The 20,159-nt window shown below is 38.9% G+C and overlaps 1 protein-coding gene across 17 annotated transcripts in view; it reads left to right on the top strand.

The window, feature by feature from the left end:
* The window catches only part of LOC131738039 (teneurin-4), a 187,817-nt gene that overhangs the window by 101,345 nt on the left and 66,313 nt on the right, over positions 1 to 20,159 (top strand). For 16 of the 17 annotated variants that reach the window (XM_059030986.1, XM_059030975.1, XM_059030980.1 and 13 more), the window contains 5 exons: positions 1,552 to 1,787; positions 9,226 to 9,390; positions 14,318 to 14,532; positions 15,649 to 15,859; positions 19,696 to 19,797. In XM_059030986.1, coding sequence (XP_058886969.1) covers positions 1,552 to 1,787; positions 9,226 to 9,390; positions 14,318 to 14,532; positions 15,649 to 15,859; positions 19,696 to 19,797 — 929 coding nt within the window. The remainder of the gene's footprint in view (positions 1 to 1,551; positions 1,788 to 9,225; positions 9,391 to 14,317; positions 14,533 to 15,648; positions 15,860 to 19,695; positions 19,798 to 20,159) is intronic. The other variant, XM_059030976.1, reaches the window with a different exon arrangement.

The following is a 20,159-nucleotide window of genomic DNA, read 5'->3' as shown; positions in this document are numbered from 1 at the left end:
TTCACCTTTTTTTATCTTTAGCATCTTTATTTCGTACTTTACTGTCACAGTATTTCCATAGCAACCACTGCACAGTTATTCATGCCAAATAATCCCATGGGGATTTGAATGTACACTACATTCGCAGGGTTATGCTGGCATAAAACATCTGTTATGCACCTCCACGCTTTTGCATCTCAGCCTTTGAAATCAACTTTGAAGTCACACTGTGAGCCCCAGCTGTACTATTACATAAGCAGAGGATTCTGTTGACCAAAAATAGCTTCTATATACACTTCATCCATGAGTACAGGCCCATAAATACAGAGACATTCATTTTGGTGGAAAAACACAGTAAAGAAAGAAAAGTATATTTGTTTTGTTTTCTCTTTCCTGTCTGGTTTTAGCCTCAGCATTCTCTTTCCATAATCTATAAATAAAGCAGCTTCCAGGAACATCATTTATAATAAATTGTAGTATTTTCATCAAATGAATGTCTCTTTGGGTCATGGTGTATTTATAGTGTATCTTTTTTTTTGTCTTCATCCCTCAGTCTTGTTATTTTGTGCGAAATGTGTTGATGAGTCACTACTGAAAATGCATCATCCTATTTAGTATGTCCAGACCTAAATGGTCATCCATGAATCACTGTGAGTATACCCCATTCCCGGTCAAGATGTGTGAAACCAAGGCATTGATGGTACATTTAGCGACCTTTTTTTAGGGTAATTCATTCCAAAGTACAGTACAGGGTCACCAAATTAGTATTATTGTTTCATCCAACATCATCTAGAATTGGATTTTTCATTATAGGAAAGAAAATTGACTTTCTTTACGGGCTTTCTATTTTCCTAATATTGACATGATATTGTTGGGTTTTACACCTGAAGGTAATGTCAGACCTAAACACTTGTTTCCATGGTAACCAAGAGCCTTCAATAAGGGGAAAATGATGGGCTGAAATCTGCAAACAACATTTCTGGGAAGCAAGCATGTGTGAAAGCAAAAGAAACACATATTGTTAAAGTCACCAAAACACCTAAAATATCACACAAAAGTAGACGCTGTTAAAAGTCAACAGCAAGTAAATTGTCTGAATTGTTTACTCATTAGTTGGGACTTACAGTGAGGGAATGGAAAATATAAATTCCAAAGAGAAAGTTTTGTACAGTAAATATTGCTCTGGGTTTTATTTGGACACTGCACATTATGAATGTGGTGATATTTTACTGTACTGTGGCTTGAATGTGACTTCCATTTAATGGAGGTGGTGTGTTAAGAGGGTTAGTACATTTTGTAAACTTAACAGCTCCTCTTACTTGTAGTGGTAAAAAAGAAATACCTGTGCTATTGTAGCCCGAACCAGGCATTTCCTGGGGACAGGCTGTCATTAGGAACTGCACTGTGTGGTATTTAAGTATTTAAGAGCTCTCAATAGCAATCACCATGCCTTCATTAAACAAAAAAAATATTACTGCATTGGTCAGTAAAGGGGATATACAAATAAGAGCCACCCAGACAAACAGGCATATCACTTTAACAAATTGTTTTGTAACGGCGTGTATTTTGCAGGCACTTCCTGTTCAAGCCCGGGGGCACGTCACCTCTCTTTTGCACGACGTCCCCGGGGTACCCCCTGACATCTAGCACTGTGTACTCCCCCCCACCCCGCCCACTCCCCCGGAGCACCTTCCCCCGACCTGCCTTCAACCTGAAGAAGCCCTACAAGTACTGCACCTGGAAATGTGCTGCCCTGAGTGCCATTATCATCTCTGTCACGCTGGTCATCCTGCTGGCGTACTTCATTGGTAAGCCTTTCTCACATTCTGGGAAGCCAAGAACACATAAATGTATTGTATGTACACAACTCAGATTTGATTTCGCCTTTAAGAGATACTGTGCTTCCCCTTTTCATGGCTCCCATTTTCCCCATAATGCCACTAAACTAACACTAGTATTCTTGTTATGAGGCAGAACGCAAAAAGCACTGCCTCTTAAGAACATAAGAACATGAGAAAGTTTACAAACGAGAGGAGGCCATTCAGCCCATCTTGCTTGTTTTGGTTGTTAGTAGCTTATTGATCCCAGAATCTCATCAAGCAGCTTCTTGGAGGATCCCAGGGTGTCCGATTCAACAACATTACTGGGGAGTTGGTTCCAGACCCTCACAATTCTCTGTGTAAAAAAGTGCCTCCTATTTTCTGTTCTGAATGCCCCTTTATCTAATCTCCATTTGTGACCCCTGGTCCTTGTTTCTTTTTTCAGGTCAAAAAAGTCGCCTGGGTCAACATTGTCTAACCTTTTAGGATTTGAATGTTTGACTAAGGCTCCCGACTACAGCATTGTAAAAGGGGAGCACTGTATATTATTTGTGGTATTACAATAGTAAAGCTAATTTTGTCACAATATCAACATGTTTTTTTTTTCTAGCCCAAATGAGGTGTCATACAGCATCTTCTTTCCTCCCTTTCTAATTTGTTGTCACTTTCAATAAACAGTAAACTCACTAGTCTGATAGTTAAAGTGACGAGACCAATTGACTAGTACTGGCAAAGGCTCTAATAAAATGAAGGCAACTTTAAAACAATAACTGTAGGTTATCATTCCAGATTTAACATGTAATTTCCTTCAGTCCTTTTCTTTTCGTATGCAGAGAATACCCATGTAGAGTGACCACAGGTTTTTTCCCTATGTCCTGACCTAGAGGGTATATGCTACACTTAGTTTTTGTAGCCTCAATATATAACATCTGCATTGATGTAACATTTATGTAATGGCACCAGACGAATGTATATTCCCTACATCACCTCAATGCATTCCATCACATACAGTAATGCTTAATGAAAGACAGCTAAATGAATTACTAAATGTCGTGTCTTCTTTAACTCTAAGGGTTTACAGTACAGTGAGGGGAGTCTGTCTTTCGGGGTGGGAAGTCATACATCAAGTTGGTCGTGAAACTGCATTTTGCTAGATTCCTCCATTTGCTGCCCAGAGGTTTAAATGGCTTAGCCCCAAGCCACTGATAGTTCGGGCACTGTCAGATAAAATATTATACAACTTGAATTTATTTAATTTGTATCTGTGATGGTAAATCAGCCTGTAGGGTACCCCATTTCTCCATGTAGATGTAGCTTAGGCTTGTTATATTAATGGGGAAAAAAAACTAATACAAGAGCAGTTTGTACATTGTTTCTCATTCAGCCATGTGTAAACAAGTTGCTCCAAAGTGATGCAGTTGGCTTGATGTGTGTTCGGAATCTGGGCACTTTTTATCTCTTAAGGTATTTTTGACCTGGCAGTGTGCCAGAGTTGTCCACCAGGCTGATGCAGCTTAATTACCATGGGTAATTACTTCTTCAAAAAAATATGAATTATTACAATTCAAATTATCTCCCTTTGCACCTGAGGTAAACACGTTCAACAATGAATCTCGCCACAAGATCCCGAGTTCTAATCAGAAATAAGGCCTGTATTTAATTAGACGTTGATGAAAAAATATATTCTTCGAGTGCAATTCATTATTGAGTAACATAATTGAAATCTCTGACTGCGTTTGCTAATGAACCCTCCTGATTGATGTTTTGGCTCGCCACATGCTTCTCTTGAAATGGATCTGTTTTATAGCATTTGAAAGTGTGAGACTTTTTAGGAGCCTGCAAAGTGGTGGTCCATCTTTACAAGGTCAAAGCGTTCATGTTAAACCAACCAAAATCACCACCTCTGATGGTTTGTTCCTCATTAAATATACAATAAAAGTAACTTGAACAACTTTAAATCACAGGTTCTTCTGTACAAATATTTTTATATGCATACACATATGCTCTAAATCCTTTTAACATAGCATGGTTTGTTTGCCCCTTAGGAAAGACTTTGGCTTGACTATTGTGAATCACCTGTGGTAATAGGACCTTTTATCAAGTAAGAGTAATAAAGCAAACTCTATGTGATGTCAGTTTAGTCCTAAAATGCCATCTGTGCTCTTTCAAAAAGTAGCCCCTGGAAGATGACCTCCTATTGGTATTCCAGTGCTCAATGTGCATGTTTAGCTAATGTGACAGCTTAACACATGGCCTGCTTTTAACATTAACTCCTAGATAAGATAGGACTGCTAAATAGTTTCAGAAATGGATAATTACCCACTAAGCAAAAGAAAAAAGTCATGGTGGTGGCGGTTGATGCTGTTGAGTCTGTAGGGAGTTTCCATTCCTCTGGGGGTTGACAGGTTAGTCCATGGCTGTGGTTAGAGAGCTGTGCATGCGAGTGTGTATAATGAGGCAGGAAATGGAGAGCATTGTACTCACTGCTCATCCATTCAAGTGACTAACAGGTATTAATTAGCCACATGTTTGCAGACTCACCCTGTCCAGCCAGTGGCAGCTAAGCAGAATGAATGAACTTTCGAGTGAAGTCTTTAATTTTGTGGACCGAGACAATTATTATTGCCATCAACAATAAAAAAATGACTTGTGTGTTCTTGATAATGTACCAGGCTGTATAGTTCCTGTACACTTGCTTCACCTATATGTCTTTCTCACTACATAATACAACTATCAAAATTTACATCAATATATGTGTTTCTAAAAGTCAGCATTCCCTTTCATTGATGTCAGTATGCCAATCAGGTTACAAACTTGATACATGACTGCAATAAGGAAGGAAGGGCTAATTTATTTTTTATAACCCCACCTTTAATTGCATCCGTGTTTCTCTGGCTTTTACATCTCCTTGCTCTCAGTGATTTATCATTTTTCCATTCCTTTCCAAAAAACAGCTCTACCCTCTGCATTGAAGTGAGAGAAACCACTTCCCATTGAATCAGATCTGGGATTCATTTAAAGGCATTTTCAAAATGACTATTGATTTACTAAGCTCTAGGAAATTGCTTCCATCCTTTATTGCTACAATATGAAAGGCCTCATAATTTCAACACAGATCTTTGGCAATATCTGAATGGAAGAATTAAAAGAGTGTAGCAAACCGGTACATGGGTAACTAATGAAAGACTGTCCATGGGAAGACAAAAATGCATTACATTTATTAAAACAGGTTTGATTCTGTAGGTTGGCTGAAGTTGCTTGAATGGTTTTCTTCTTTAATACTGAGCAGCAGTATGGCTTGCCCTGGTAGAGCCTCTTTCTGAACTGTAAGCGATCAAGCCTTAATGGATTCCATCATAAATCCAACGCTTTTCTTTCTGAACGATTTTCACTCTCTGACGGTAATAACTCCTGCACAACGCAGCCCAACACAGCCCTCTCTCATTACAGCACAGCACAGTCCTCTCTCATTACAATGCTAGTTGTGACTTGGGAGCCATAGTTCACAGGTCATGCTGCATGCTCTGTTTTTTAATGACAATGGAAGTGCAAGTAAAGTGGCATTTTGGGGGAAAAGAAGAACCAAGCCCTGTTAGCATTACAAAGAGGGTTGCCTATGAAAGAATAAGCCCTGTATCATAGGGACACAACCATTAGGGTTTTCTCCAGTAAGAGTAAGTATCAAATGTATGCCTATATATGTTTTGTATAGTCACTCAAACCTGTTTTTAGAGACACAGAACATGTTGCCTTATGAATGTTTATTATACTCAGTAAAGCGCTAGATTTTCAGAGCTATTTACTCCAAATTGTCATTAGCGTAATTTTTTTTATCAATGGGATTAAACATCTAAAATGAATAAGGTACAACTTAATGCATCATTCAAGCCCCTCAATTAAACGTTTTAGTTGTTTATTTCTGGTTTGATAACAGTGGTGTAGTCAAGCCATTCTGGTTCTATTTTCTATTGGCAGCAGTGGTGTAGTTCAGACTACAGATAGACAAGCTAAGGCCCCTTTCACACTGGCACTCCTACCTGGGTCTAGACCCGGGTCCTGGCTATTTGGGTCACAGTCCCGCATAGTGTGAAACCATGTAACTGGGTCTCATCCAGGTTCGTGAGCCAACACAATAACAAACAGCCACGCCTGAGTGAAGGTTTCACTTCTGCAAGGAACATTTCTGTTTATTCTGTTTAGCTATATTTTTGTTGATTGAGACACAGCATGAGCCAGATTGCAGCAGGGATGTAGAACAACTCCCACAACTCTCTGAATTAATCAGTAGTCCTCTTGATGAAATGAAAAGAGCATTAGGAACGTTTACTATAAGCTACTTCTTTAAGAAGACTAAAAATTGGTTCCCGAGTGGCGCATAGCCTGGAGATCACAGGTTATGTCATTGCCGACCGTGACCGGGGGTTCCTAGGGGGTGGCGTACAATTGGCCGAGCGACGCCCGGGTAGGGAGGGCTTAGGTCGGCAGGGGAATCCACGGTTCACCGCGCACCAGCGACCCCTGTGGCCGATAGGGCACCTGCGGTTCTGCAGTGGAGCCATCAGATCTGTGTTGTCCTCCGGCACTATAGGTCTGGTGGCCTCACTGTGGATCCGCAGTGTGAAAAATGATGGATTGGCAGGAACACGTTTCGGAGGACAAGTGTTCCAGCCTCCGTTTCCCGAGTCGCCAGGGGGTTGCAGTGGTGAATCAGGATACAAATAATAATTGGGCATTCCAAATTGGGGAGAAAAACGGGGGTAAAAACCATTGGTGACAACTAAATTAAAAAAAAAAAAAAGGCGGCAAAAATATCGACTATGGACCCAAACACAAACAAAGCCACTGACACACAGGCACATAAAATAAAGATGGAGTAAGACACTTTGTAGAAATTAGATAAGTGCACTACCTATTATATGTGTTACTACAAGCTCAGTATTCAAATAAAATGTGAATTTGTATAATATTTTTTGTGTAAGAAAATTGATATTTTAGTGGTGTTCAAGTACCTTCAGATTCAGGACTACAAAATTGTGCTATTGACGAATTGGAGTAAATTTAGCCAAAGATGTTATGGTGTTTCATGTGAAATAGGCTACGCTGCAAAAAGTTACAAATGAACTTGTACATATTGTACTATTACTGCTCTAGTTAGTAGCAGAGGGGGGTGACAAGCAGGTTTCAGTGGGGAGGCAGTGTCTCTGTAGCTCAAAACATATTCTTGGTATTGAAGTGACACATTTAAGATAATACAATTATACAACTAATAACATATTTCTGGCAATTCAACACCTTTTCAAACATGCCAGCCCAAGACTTTAAAACCACAGATTGCGCACTTATATCCTGCTGCTAATTTGGCTTCTGAAAGATACAATTGTTATAGTCATATTAAGCTTAATTAATCCCTACATGAAAGGTCTTTTAAGTAGAAGCTGGTCCCAGTAAGAAAAAAAAAGAACAAAAAAAACACTATAGTATCATAAAAATCTAAAAGAATAGGGGACAACTACACAAGAAAATAAATAAATTGATACAATATAGAAATATAAATCACTGGGCCCTGAAGCAAACCCATGCAATCTAGTAGCCTTGGCCCGAGTCTTTTAATCGAGACCTTAATTTCACACGTCATAATTGATTTGCCTGGTTATTTATTAGAGAGCAAAGAAGAACCAACAAGCTAATGAAAGAGCTGTAATGTGTTTCTCCGTTTTTCCGCTGACTGCTGGTTTTCAGGGCGGCTTACGCTTCACTAAGCTCGCCTTGTCTTTTTTCTTCTTAGCGATCTATCACGGTCATCTCTTCCCCCCCCCCCTCTCTGTCCCTCTCTCCATCAATCTGTCCCATAGGGCATTCGTTTTGTTGATCTTGTGAATTATCGTGGTGTGATTTTTTTTTTCCTTTTAACATTCATTCATTTTTTATGTTTTCTTTTTTTGTTGCTGACTGTAACTTTCTTTATCTGTCCAGCTGTGGTGTGAATTGATAAGGTGATAGTGATTAGCACAAAAAGGGTTCTTATAGGTCAACGCACCTTTGTGTTCCAGAGCAGTTAAGTGTCTGCCATCCTGCTCATCCACTATTTAAAAACTATGGGGGGCTCAGCAGTTTAACAGATGACCTCTGCAGCAACAGGCAAGCCTTTCCCTCTTTACGTGTCAGCATTTAAGGTTTTAGTGCTTTTTTCACTCTCCATCTGGTACATTAAAAACCATCCACATTCTGTAAGTCATTCACAGGGATTCTTTGAATCACACAGTGAGTGATACTTAACCCTTTTGGTCCATTGCTAATTTTGCTTTTTTTTATTTTCTAAAAAGAAAAATAAGCTGTTAATGTTTTACAACCAAACTGCTGAGTGAACAAGATTTACTTGACTTTTGTAAATTAATTTTGTAAAAAGTAATTTACAAAAAAACGAGCAATACATAACTCCTGCATACAAACATGCATACTATTCGTGCAAAAAGACTGTCCTCTAACATGCACTTTTTTTTTTTTTTTTTTTTTTACACAATAATTTATTTATTCACCCAGAACAATACCCTTTGAGACTAATACCCTAGAGCAGCAGTCGCAAGCAAACACCTTAATATATATAATATATTTAGGGCTTCTGATTTTTGGTTTTGACTGATAAAAATCGATAAAACGATACAAAAAAATTTAAATCGGTGTATAGCCAATAAACACACCGGAAAAACACTGGGAATGATTACTCAATTCACCCCTTTCTCTTTAAAAAAAAAAACTAAAACAAACTACCTTTCCCAGTGCAGCTGGGCAACGTCCCTCTTTCCTGACTTGTATCTATCATTTGTTTGACCTGAATACTTTAAACCCACCCCAACTACTGAGTGGCAGCAAATTCCTACATTTCTATTGGAGACTCCGCTTGCAAGATTTTAAACAAGATTACAGTTAAGAATGGAGACTTGTTTGCAGGATTTAAATCTCTATTGCAGTTAGATAGGGAGGTTTTAAAAAAATCCTAGGCACACAAAAAACCCAGAACAATGTGCCCGTGACTATAAGGATTTCCTTGAGGAAGACAGCAAAGGAAAGAAGGTACAATTTAAGTGTGTAAGTACTGTCGAGTTACTATACATATTGTGACAGAAAAAAACTGCCAAACATTTTGGAAAGTAACCGAAAGCAATAATTTCATACAGTATAAAAAGAAGCGAAAGCCCTGAAAAAAAAACAGATTTCGGGGTATCTCGAAAATAGCTAAAAATAACCACCGAAAAATAAAATTAATAAAACCAGAAGGCCTATATATATATTGTATGACAAGCACAATTACAAAATTAAAAAACTGTTACATTACAGAATACATTAAAAGGCTGGAAATCCATGACCAGTGGATCACAGTATATGACCAGTTAATCACAACAACCTTTTTTTTTTATCTCCATCACAGCCATGCACCTGTTTGGCCTGAACTGGCATTTGCAGCCAATGCAGAGGCAGATGTATCAGCTGACAGAGGACAGAGACAACAGTCTGCCAGGGCCCACGGACATGACGCTGTCGCCATCGGGGGACACAGGGTTACCTGACAGAAGAGGTAAAGGCCCAGGCGAAGGTATGGAGTGTCGTCAGTCTTGTTTGTGTTATCTCTTTATTTTCTACTAATGTGAGGTATCCAAGTGATGAAGTGCCCTAAAATCTTGCCACATTTTTTTTTGTATGTCCTTAGCAAGTAGGGAAGTTCTCCTACAGCAAGCTCCCCATCCCCAGCTGTGCTGCTTTCCTAGAAAGAGGAGAACATTTTGAGGTGCTATTCTACTAGTGAGATGTCTTGCTCATTGAAATATTTAGCATAGTTTTAAAGAGGAGATGATTATCTATTCAGATATACTACGGTATTTAGTAAGTAAGAGGTCTGAGTGAGGAAATATGGGCAGTCCAATCCCCATCCCTAGTCTTGCTGTGAATCATTTGTTATTTCCAAACTTTTTGAACACTGCTGTATATTTACAGGTATTTCGAAATTCCTTCTAGACAATTCCTTCTAGTTGAATTTGATTCCCAGTGCCTCTGGCATGCAATATATTACATTGATGTTAAATAGTTTTTTTTTTTTCCAGTCGGAGGTAAACATAGATTTAGTGTTTGCTAGAGCTTTAGGTGAGAAGTAATTAGAAAGCACCTTGTTTTGGATGTCTCCATGTCATTTCACATTTTAATTCTACTAAGAAAGGAATATAGACATATTAACAACATTTACTTGCAGCATCACAATAGTGCAGGCACGCTTAAACAATGTTTGAACAGAAATGGATTGCTGGGGTTGTTGAACAAGGGTGGTTTTGTTTGCAAACATGTATAGCCTGTCATGCAACAGAGTAATATACAAATATATGCATGAATAAATGACCTCTTTCCAGTGGGGTGGCAACATCGAGATAATGACTGAGGATCGATCGTGGTGCTGTCTGCTGTGCTAGAAGAGCCAATAGAAAGAGAGTTTATTCCCCCAGACTTTATTGTGCTGTGTTTTCTGGTTACAGCAGCCCATAAGTGTGTATAGGTAGACCTTTGTGCTCCCAGTTTGCATGTGAGAAATGATAACAAAACACAGGGGGGGAAATCTTAATATCATTGTGGCAGGGCAGAAGAAAAACCCTACACCTAATGGGGGGGGGGGGGCAGGACAAAGCCCTGCATGTAAATAAATGTAGTGTGTTTATTCAGCACGGGTGAATGATTTGTAAATACTGTATTGTTTTGGGGTTTGAGAACGGATGATTTAATGTATTGTTTTGTGTGTTTTGGTATGATTTGAATGTATTTTGTGTTGATTTAAAATACAGTGTTTTTCTTTCTTGTTATTGGTTTGAATGTGGTCTGTCGTCCTGAAATAAATTATTTTTTAATCGATTTAAACCTTTTGTGTGCATGCAAAAAAAAAAAAACTTTACATTTTCTTTTTCATTTCTGTACACTGCAGTCATACCTCCTTTCAAATATTTATTGGTGATTCAGTATGTCAACAAAAGGGAAAGAGTTTGTACAGATGCTATCAAAGTGTCATTTTTGCATCTAGGTTTTAAAGCCAAACAGAATGCCGGTTTTCAGAAAGATGGGTTACAAGGTTTCATCCTTGTGTCACAGGTTGAATTACAATCCAGTATTGTAGGGTCAGCATGTTGAGTTTACTTCCTCGATCATACCAAGTCAAGGGGATCATTGCAATCAGTGATGTCAGCCCTGTCTGTGGAAGGCAGGGTGCAATAAACTTTCCAGTACCCAGTGAAGCTGCTTAAAGATGAACCAGCAAAGCCTCCATTATGAAGGCAATGCACCACAACTGAGAGTGTACACTTGGATTTTACAGACTGTTGAATGAGATATGAAGGTGAACAATTAGGGATTTTAATAATGGTTTGGCAGTAGGAACTTTCATACCTTCATGCACTATTTGCCAGGTGTTTCATTTGTGTTTAATGAAACACCTTGAAAATCAACCAGTGACTTGTCATGTGAGAATACTGACGTACAGCCCAGATTACTAAACTGAAAAATAAATTCTGAGTTTATTGTTTTACCTTTGCGTACCATGATGAAAGCGTTTAACGGAGACCCAGCTTTAAAGTCGGTTTTCCAGTGTGTATTGTTGTTCAATTTCCTGTAACCTGAAGCGCATGAATATCACGCACTTCCACATTTGCCTGCTTGCAGCTGTGCACTGGGTTTGGTATCTGCTTCCAGTCTGCCCAGGTACATGAACCTGACTAGTATTACAGAAAAGCAAAGCCAGACTTGGTCAGATCTGCTACAATGAAAAGTCAAGACAGGCTGCCAGGGGAATAACATGATTTGTTTTCTTAGGCAGCACTGATAACAAAGGAGCAGAATGGAATTAGATTGTTCGTACCCTTCTTACCAGGACAAATCGTTTCATCTCCTAATTTCCCCTCTTACTGGCAGTAGAAGAAAGGTTACTGCAGTTTGGCACTCAGGCAGTTAGGTTAAGTTTTCTCACTCCCACTCTTTGACAAACTACCGATTTTGGTGATTTTAATTGTTGCAGGCAGCGCAGAAAGGGGAGAGATCAGCCCCTAGCCTAAATTACCATATAGATTAATCTAGGGGTTTCAGCTTGAATACCACAGAGCTGAAAGTTTACATAAGCATTGGTTGATAGCAAATGCTATCCTCTTGAGGAAGTTCTTTGCAAATGGCAACAGCAGCTGAAGGGAAATCAATTGCTATAGCTTTCTAATTCTGCCATACAGTACAGCTTTGTCAAGAAAACACAGCTAATCAATCAGTTTTAATAGATACCATCATGGCTGTACCAAATAAACATATTCTTGTCCATGTGTTCTGTTCTTTGATTCACAGATTGTAGGCACACATCTTTCTTATACTTAAAGCTTCTTTCTAAAGTATTGCAGTCTGCAAGGAGTATATTATCATGTCATTTTATCCTCTGCTGCAGTTTTATCATGTACTATGATATATAGAAGCACACGAGACATCCCTGTTAGATAATACACAAGGTAAAGGGTGTATAAATAGCAGTCAGGCAAATGGACAGATTCATGAGTTTTCATAACCTTCCGAATTAAAGATAAGAATTTGGAAAAAGTAGCTTGTAATAATTGCCAGTCATTATCTTTCTCTCTCTCTCTCTCTCTCTCTCTCTCTCTCTCTCTCTCTCTTTGATCCTTCACACAAATGGCATTTGAAATGTCCATCACATATTCCCTATCTTTAGTTAATTTATTTCTCCTAAAAAAAGGCATGCAGAAGTAAAATGACAGCTTGGTTCTTTGGCTTAGACTGTGTTTGATAGTAGTGTTGGTTGAATGTGTTTGTATCACACTCACCTGTAGCCTAAAAGTTATTTTTCTACATGTGAGGTGCAATGTATATAGATGTACTTTCCATAAAACCAAGGTCACATTTGTTTTAAAGTCATCACACATCCTGCGGTGCTTGTTAAGGAAGATACAGACCCCTTCTAGGGGCTCAAGATTCCAGAGCAAGCTACAAGGGCAACCCTGTGTAAATATATTCTAAACATATACAGCATCTGAACTGGATTTCAAGTCATTCTAGATGTAATCAGAGCAAGCCACTGCAGAGTGTAAGAAGGGTCTGCTTCACGTAATGTATGACCTTGAGTAACCGATGGTCAACACAAACCGACAATGCATGGGATTTCCCTTTAATGTGCAGGATTGTACTGCAAAAGCATTCCTCCATATATTGTGTTTACCTCACTAAGCCTTGTTTATGTACTTTTGAAAACCATGAACGTCATGAAAGTAAAATTCAGAGTTTTTAAGTGGCTCCTAAAATGTTTTTTTTTTTTTTAAATATGTAGAGCATGCTGAAGTGTGCATATAATCAGTTACTGCCCAAATACTGGTTCATAAGATATTTTATTAGTGTACATTATTGTCTTCTGGTAGATATATAAGGTTAATCTAAAGGGAAGTGATCAAATCAAGCCAAGCAACATTTATAAATATCTTAAATGACTGTGGAGCCAAATTTACCAAGGTATTTTTTTTTTGTGAAAGGAAAACAAAACTTACAAAAAATGGTAACAGATGCCTAGGGCGCACATTTGGGTCCTCAAAAATCCTGAGTCGTTTGTTACAAGTTTCATAAGACAAACAGTTTCATTTTCCCTTCTCAAAAATAGAGCAAATTGTATTTTGCTGTCAAGACCATGATAAGCCTGGCAGCCCCTTTAGCCTGATTTTGAAGCAGAAGTGAAAAAAGAAAAAAAGAAACAGCTTTTAGAATATCATGAAAAAACGGAGCACATTCATTCGAGTTGTATACCGTTATAACTAAAAAGACAACTAGCTTGACAGCATATTAAATCCAGCGTAACAGTATATATGCTAAAAAAAAACAGGATATCGATTTTTGCATTTTGGTTCCAAGACATGTGTAAATGGATTAAAGGAAGAAAGTATGTTATTCCTTTCTTTCAGGTACATGCCATGTTTAATAAACGGTCAGCTATTGGACTGAAAGAGCGTCTGAACCATCTGCTGTAGTTTGTACAGTTTTATGCCACATCTGTTTTCAGGTCCTGTGGGTGCTGTGATGATGGGGTTTAGTTTAATAAGAATCGCCGTTAATGTCGGCTCTTCTGCAGCGGAAGCAGATGTTAAAGCTCTACGCAATCAGATGGGATATACAATTACTTTCTAAATGTTGAACGAATTGCATGAAAAGGTTCACTTGTTATTTATAAAGTACCACAACCTATTCACAATGCTTTAGCTTGTGCGTCATTTTTTTATTCAAAGTTATTTTTTTGTTTTGTTTTTGTTTTTAGAAAATAGTTTGATATTCATGAAACCGCTCTAGACTATTTGCTGCCTTGGTGTAGAACAGTTTAAAAAAAAATAAAACACAGACTGAAAAAAAAAACATAGTTATTGAAATACCTTATGAATAGGAGAGGAATTTGTGTTTTCTAAAAACAAACATTTCAGGTTTCTTGTGGTTTCTGATCTCCATTGGCATTATCGCTGCAGGGAAATGGGATGGCATGTTCCCGGATGACAGTTTTGTAGACACTGGAGAGATTGATGTTGGACGGAAAACCTCGCAGAAGATTCCTCCCGGGATATTCTGGCGATCCCAAGTGTTCATAGATCACCCCATGTATCTGAAGTTCAATGTGTCTCTGGGGAAGGACGCTTTGGTAGGGATCTATGGCAGAAGAGGCCTCCCTCCGTCTCACACACAGGTGACTATACACTGCTTTGAACCTCTTCATATGGTAACTGATTTGAGCACTCTCAATTACAGAGTAAGTGGTAGTTCATTTCATTTAATGCAGTGACCTCTGTATGGCTGATCTTCTCCTTTTAGGGTACAAATCGTGTTATAAATCATGAGTAGGAAATTCATCTGTTTCAGTATGTGTCTTATCCCATGTACAGATGTCATCCATTATATAGTTAAAAAAAACAGCAGTTCAAGTACCAGTTTCGTTGTTGGGATGTATAATAATTTAACACCCTACACATGACAGACTACCAAAAACAGCTTAATTGTAATTTTTTGAAAAACATATATCTTATTGTAGTGCTGGTCTTGAAAAGTTAATTACTTTTAAGTCATGTTGAGCTATTTTTACAGATATGGTAACCATCGCTAAGTGAAATATGTTCAGACAAGTGGAAGGTACAATAAGTATCTTCAACATGCCTGAAATATGTTAATTATGGGTTCAATGAACAACTGCTAGAATTAGAAATTTCTTCAACGGAGACCAGAGAAGGAAATACTTGGTGTCATCTTAAATTTAAAAGCAGGGATTTTATTTTGTTTTGACCTGTTTGGTGTGTGTGTGTGTGTGTGTGTGTGTGTGTGTGTGTGTGTGTGTATACACCGCAAAACAGCAAAGAAAGTCAGCAATTATTGGAATATCCGTGGATAAGTGGATAATCTATCCTTATACCTCATGGTTAATGTAGGTGGAATACACATTCAGTCTGTGGGAAGTTCTACAAACAAAATACACCAATTACATATATTTGGTGCATATGTTGAAAATGAATATAATACATATGTTATTGGAATGTAAAGTGAATAGATAATCATTTTAATTCTTCATTGTGCTAGCCCAGTTCTTTTATTATGTAGCCTTAGGGAGGTTTAAGACACGAGGCGAAAGCGAGCCGAACTCTCTGCTCGGGCGTTCCCCGTACTGTTTCGGTGTACGCTTTATACAGCATGGTGGGAATAATATAATGTGCCTACGAATAAATAAAAAAACTACAAATTTGACATGTTTATGAGAGCTGTTTGTAACATTGTTAACATAAGCAGTCTCTAAACAAAACCATGTGTTTTCCAGTTTGACTTTGTGGAGTTGTTGGACGGTAGGCGTCTGCTCACAAAGGAAGTCCGAAGCCTGGAAGGACCAGGACGGCAGCATCGAAGCATAGTCCCTGTGACCAATCACGACACAGGATTCATCCAGTATCTGGAATCGGGAATCTGGCACCTGGCTGTCTACAACGATGGGAAAGAGGCCGAGCAGGTGTCCTTCATAACCACTGCCATAGGTGAGCTTCTTATCACTCGTCTGTGCTTGTTATGTGTGTTTCGATGAACAAATTAGCCAGGTTGATTCAAATTTCAAGTGACCTGAAATGTTGCAGAAATACTTGCAATTTCTATTTCTGGAAACTTAAAAAGTAAACACTGCATTCAAAGGTGTCTTGCATATAAACCAATATTTTTATTTTATTTTATTGTTTCCATGCTTTACCAAATACGTGTATGTGTGTGTGCATGTGTGTGCGTGTATATATATATATATATATATATATATATATATATATATGCATATATATGCATATATATGCATGCTAAGAATATTAACTGTTTCTGTCAATTGGCTCACCTGTTTTGGATGCTCAATTGATCAACACCAAGTGATTCTCGCTGGCTAGAAAGTATCAATAAGTTACTGTAGAAAAGACAACTTCTGTAACTTTAGATCCACAGTTGGGGTTTTTGGAGTATTTTAATTGGAGGTATCTAGACCTCATCCGTGACACAGACCTGCTCTGAACAGCAGTCAGGCGGGAATCGCTTTCACTCACAACTACTAACTGAGCTGGAGTTCAACCAGGAGCAGAGAGATGAAAAGATGTACTGTGCAATGTTGCTCAGAGCCACCCAGCTCCAGACAGTCTCTCAGAACATCTTGGATTGAGGAGAGAGTAGTAAGGGGATGAGAAAGAGAGACTGAGGAAACTGTGAAGTGTCTGCTTCTGCTCCTCATTTCACCTCTGCTGGATGTCAGTGATTTATCATGCAGGTCAGTATAAATAGAAAATGGGAGGGTTAGGGAGAGCTGGAATCAGCACATCTGAGGGCAAATTGGCAGCCAAAAACCTGCACGTTGTGGAGAAAGAACAGATGAGTGGGTCTGGGAGCAAGCTACTAAAACTCCAGTGATTGGACTGTGTAACAGCTGCTACTGCTGTGCCCCTAGACTTGAGCTGATTAGATCACGCTGTACCTTCGAGCACAATGGCAAAATAAAATGTTTCCCTTTTTGGAAATGGGGCGTTACAGCGGTGTCCTTCACCGTGGAAAGGGTTGTTTTGTTTGTTTTGTTCATTAATTGAAACTCTAAGCAGCAGACGCAGATGTGGCTATACAATTCCAGGGAGGCTGATGATGTTTAGTTGTGATACTGATGATTATGACTCGGCACTCAATATTGGTTTGCGCTTTTATTGGTTAAAGACATTTTTCATGCTCCTGTTTTAAGTAAAAGTGTTTTTAGAAAATAAAAATATGCTCAACTGTCATTATGGCTCTGTGGACTTCACAGACTACACAGACCACCGAGAATCATAAATAGGAGCCATATCTGTCTGCCTCCCCATCCCCCAGACAAATGTTTAATACCTTTTCTGTACTGTATTTCCCCCATTTCTGCCTCACCACCTTTTCTGCCTCGCTAACAGAGAGCGCATGCAGTTCTGTGAATTTCCCGAGAGCGAGCAGTGTTATGGATGAATTGTCCGCTGCCCACTAAGTGAGCCTTTACATGCACCCTCCCTTCGCAGATGACCTTTATCAGCTTTCAGGGAGAAGTGATTTTTAGTCACTCTTGTCTGCTGCAAGCTAGATTTCAGAGGACCTTGTGCTGCTAAATTGACAAGCAGGTTTCTACAAAGGCCTCACCAGCACTCCAGTTTCCCATGAAACTTTTTCACGGTTTTGTTTCCCTCTTGTTCGCTTCGAGAGAAAGCCTTCAGGGTCACTGGTAAAGAAAGTGGAAGCCTGCTTCACACACCACTCAGAAGTCTCTGATGGCTTCCCAAAAAATAAATAAATAAAAATAACAGTAAGAGCAGCTGTTGAACGTTAAATGGTATGGCGGGATCCAGATACTTTTTGTGTTAGACACAAAATTATTCAGAGAAGCCCAATACAGTATTATCACCTAAAAATCTATTAAGGCTATACTCTTTCCCTCAGACATTAAATCGTTCCCTTTTCCAATATTGCTTGAGGGGACAAAGCCTTCTGGCTTCACAGCACAAATGTCTTTTTTAAACTACTGGGCATTTTCTTTAGTTCCAGTGTGCAGACTACGTTGTAAACAGAAACCTGACTTGTATGTATTCTGTACACTGTGTCCCATGCATATCAACACACCAGCAACCCGTATTGTTCTCTTGAACAGTGATCTTCTGTATGGTAACAGATGGTTGGTAATGTGCAAACCTTATATAAATGGAGGCATCTATTATACAACGTTTTAGTCAATATACAATATATGTATTATGTATGTAAATTCCCAGCCTAATGCGGTTGTCTTCAAATCAGACACGGCTGTAAAGGATTTCTAAGAAACAGGTTCTATTTAGAATAATCCATTACTGCAGTATTCCTTCAAATGTCTCAGCACTTCAGGCAGACACGTCAGATTTGCAGGTAAACCTCATGGTAAAGAGTATTGCGGACGATCAGTGTTACTGTGTGAATTCATAGGAACAGCTCCCTTGTGCCTCTTCACTGTGTATACCAATGACATGCACATACGATTACTTGCTTAAACGCTGTCTATGAAGAGGCAGGAAGGGAGAGAGCTTCACAACAGATAAATAGGGAGATTGATGCAATGAATAAAACACAACACAAGGCACCAGCCGAAACATTTCTCTGATTCACTTTCATGACACGTTTCTATTAAACTCTTCTTCAACATTAATTGGCGATGAATAGGAACTTTAAAGACGTGGCCAAAGATTTGAATGTGACAATACAGAGATGCTTGTGTGTGTGTCAGAAATAATATAAAAATAAAAAGGTTTTGTCTTCATGTTCTCGACTTGAACCTGAGCTACAGAGTTTATCTTGTACATAATTGCAGGTAATTGTGTTTCAGTGAGACACAAAAACAAAACCTGCTGCTAAAATCCGCTTCTCCCTGGTTGCTCAGGCTTTGAGTGATGGCCCAGGTGTCCTAGTTAGTGCTTCTGTTTGTGAGCCAGCAGACCCTGGGTGAAATACTGATTACCTGCACGCTCTCTTTGCTCTCTGTTCGGTCTGCAAGTTGGAGCACTGGACCTCGCTTCCTTGAACATAATCTTTTTTTTTCTTTTGCCGCAGCCTTGGTGATGATTAACTCCCCGGAGGATGGGGAGGAATCAAGTTGGTTTCAGATAACTAGCTCTTTGTCTAATACAGGAGCCTCGTTGTTCAATATACAGTACCTGAGAGAACAATAAAAACTCCCGGGCAACGGTCTAGGTGAATCTTTTCCATAAAATTCAGAGGCCAGTGACAAGTATTGAGTTATAAATATGGGCTTTGTTTGTATTGAGAGATACTGTACATTTGCTGCATTCTCTGCATTACTACATACACATGAAAACACCTGCAGTGTTTTACAGTATACAGTATACGAGCACTAAATTAAGCTGTATGCCTACATTGTAGTCTGTATATACAGTAGACATTCTGTAGTCATCCTAAATAACAATTTTTACAGAAGTTCCTAAAAATGCTGCAGGGCCCTTTCAGAACAAGCTAATGACAGTTTAACTTTTCATTCTAATATGTTTTCTTCATTTGAAAACATCTCTGCACAACACGACAGAACCGCTCCACGCGGGACTGTAGGCTTTAGATTCTTCCAATGCTATAACTTTGCTGGGTATCTATTTCAGAGGATATATCTATTTCAGAGGATTTTCTGTATTTAACCCTGTGTTCTTCTCCTGTACCACAGTTCAATGCAGAATGGTACGTCTTGTAAAAAGCTTGTTAGATGAGTGGGACTGGTTTGCATTCTAGAGACTGTGTTGTGTTATTTGGAATGCTCCCGTTCTTCTTTTTGTTGATGGATTCCCTGAATTCTCTTTTTTTCCAGAGTCATTAGACGAATGTCCCAGTAACTGCTATGGAAATGGAGATTGTGTTTCCGGAACCTGCCATTGCTTTCTAGGCTTCCTGGGGCCGGACTGCGGGAGGGGTAGGTGTCGTTTTAAATATGTTATTTAATAAGTTTGAAATTGGAAATTGGAAAATCTGAATAGCATGGCTTAAATCACAACCCCCTTTCGTTCAAGAACATTACTATAAGCATAGGTGGAAAAAAAGACTCAGTCTAAGGAGGCTTTGCCACTTTCCACAGTTTGATTGAAGATTTTGTCTCTTTTGACAGGTTCTAGTTGCACTCAATTCCATATGGGTACAAATGCTAGATGTGCGAGACAACCAGGAATTGAGTTGACTGTCAGGTTTTTATTATGTGGTAGTGCAAGCTGTCTCCGTCTCATAGCATATTATCAAATGATCTGTCTAAGGTATTATTTTTAGTTTACACAGAGATGA

Source organism: Acipenser ruthenus, chromosome 9, assembly GCF_902713425.1.
Source record: "Acipenser ruthenus chromosome 9, fAciRut3.2 maternal haplotype, whole genome shotgun sequence".
Classification (NCBI taxonomy): Eukaryota; Metazoa; Chordata; class Actinopteri; order Acipenseriformes; family Acipenseridae; genus Acipenser; species Acipenser ruthenus.
This window is presented reverse-complemented; position numbering and strand designations above follow the sequence as displayed.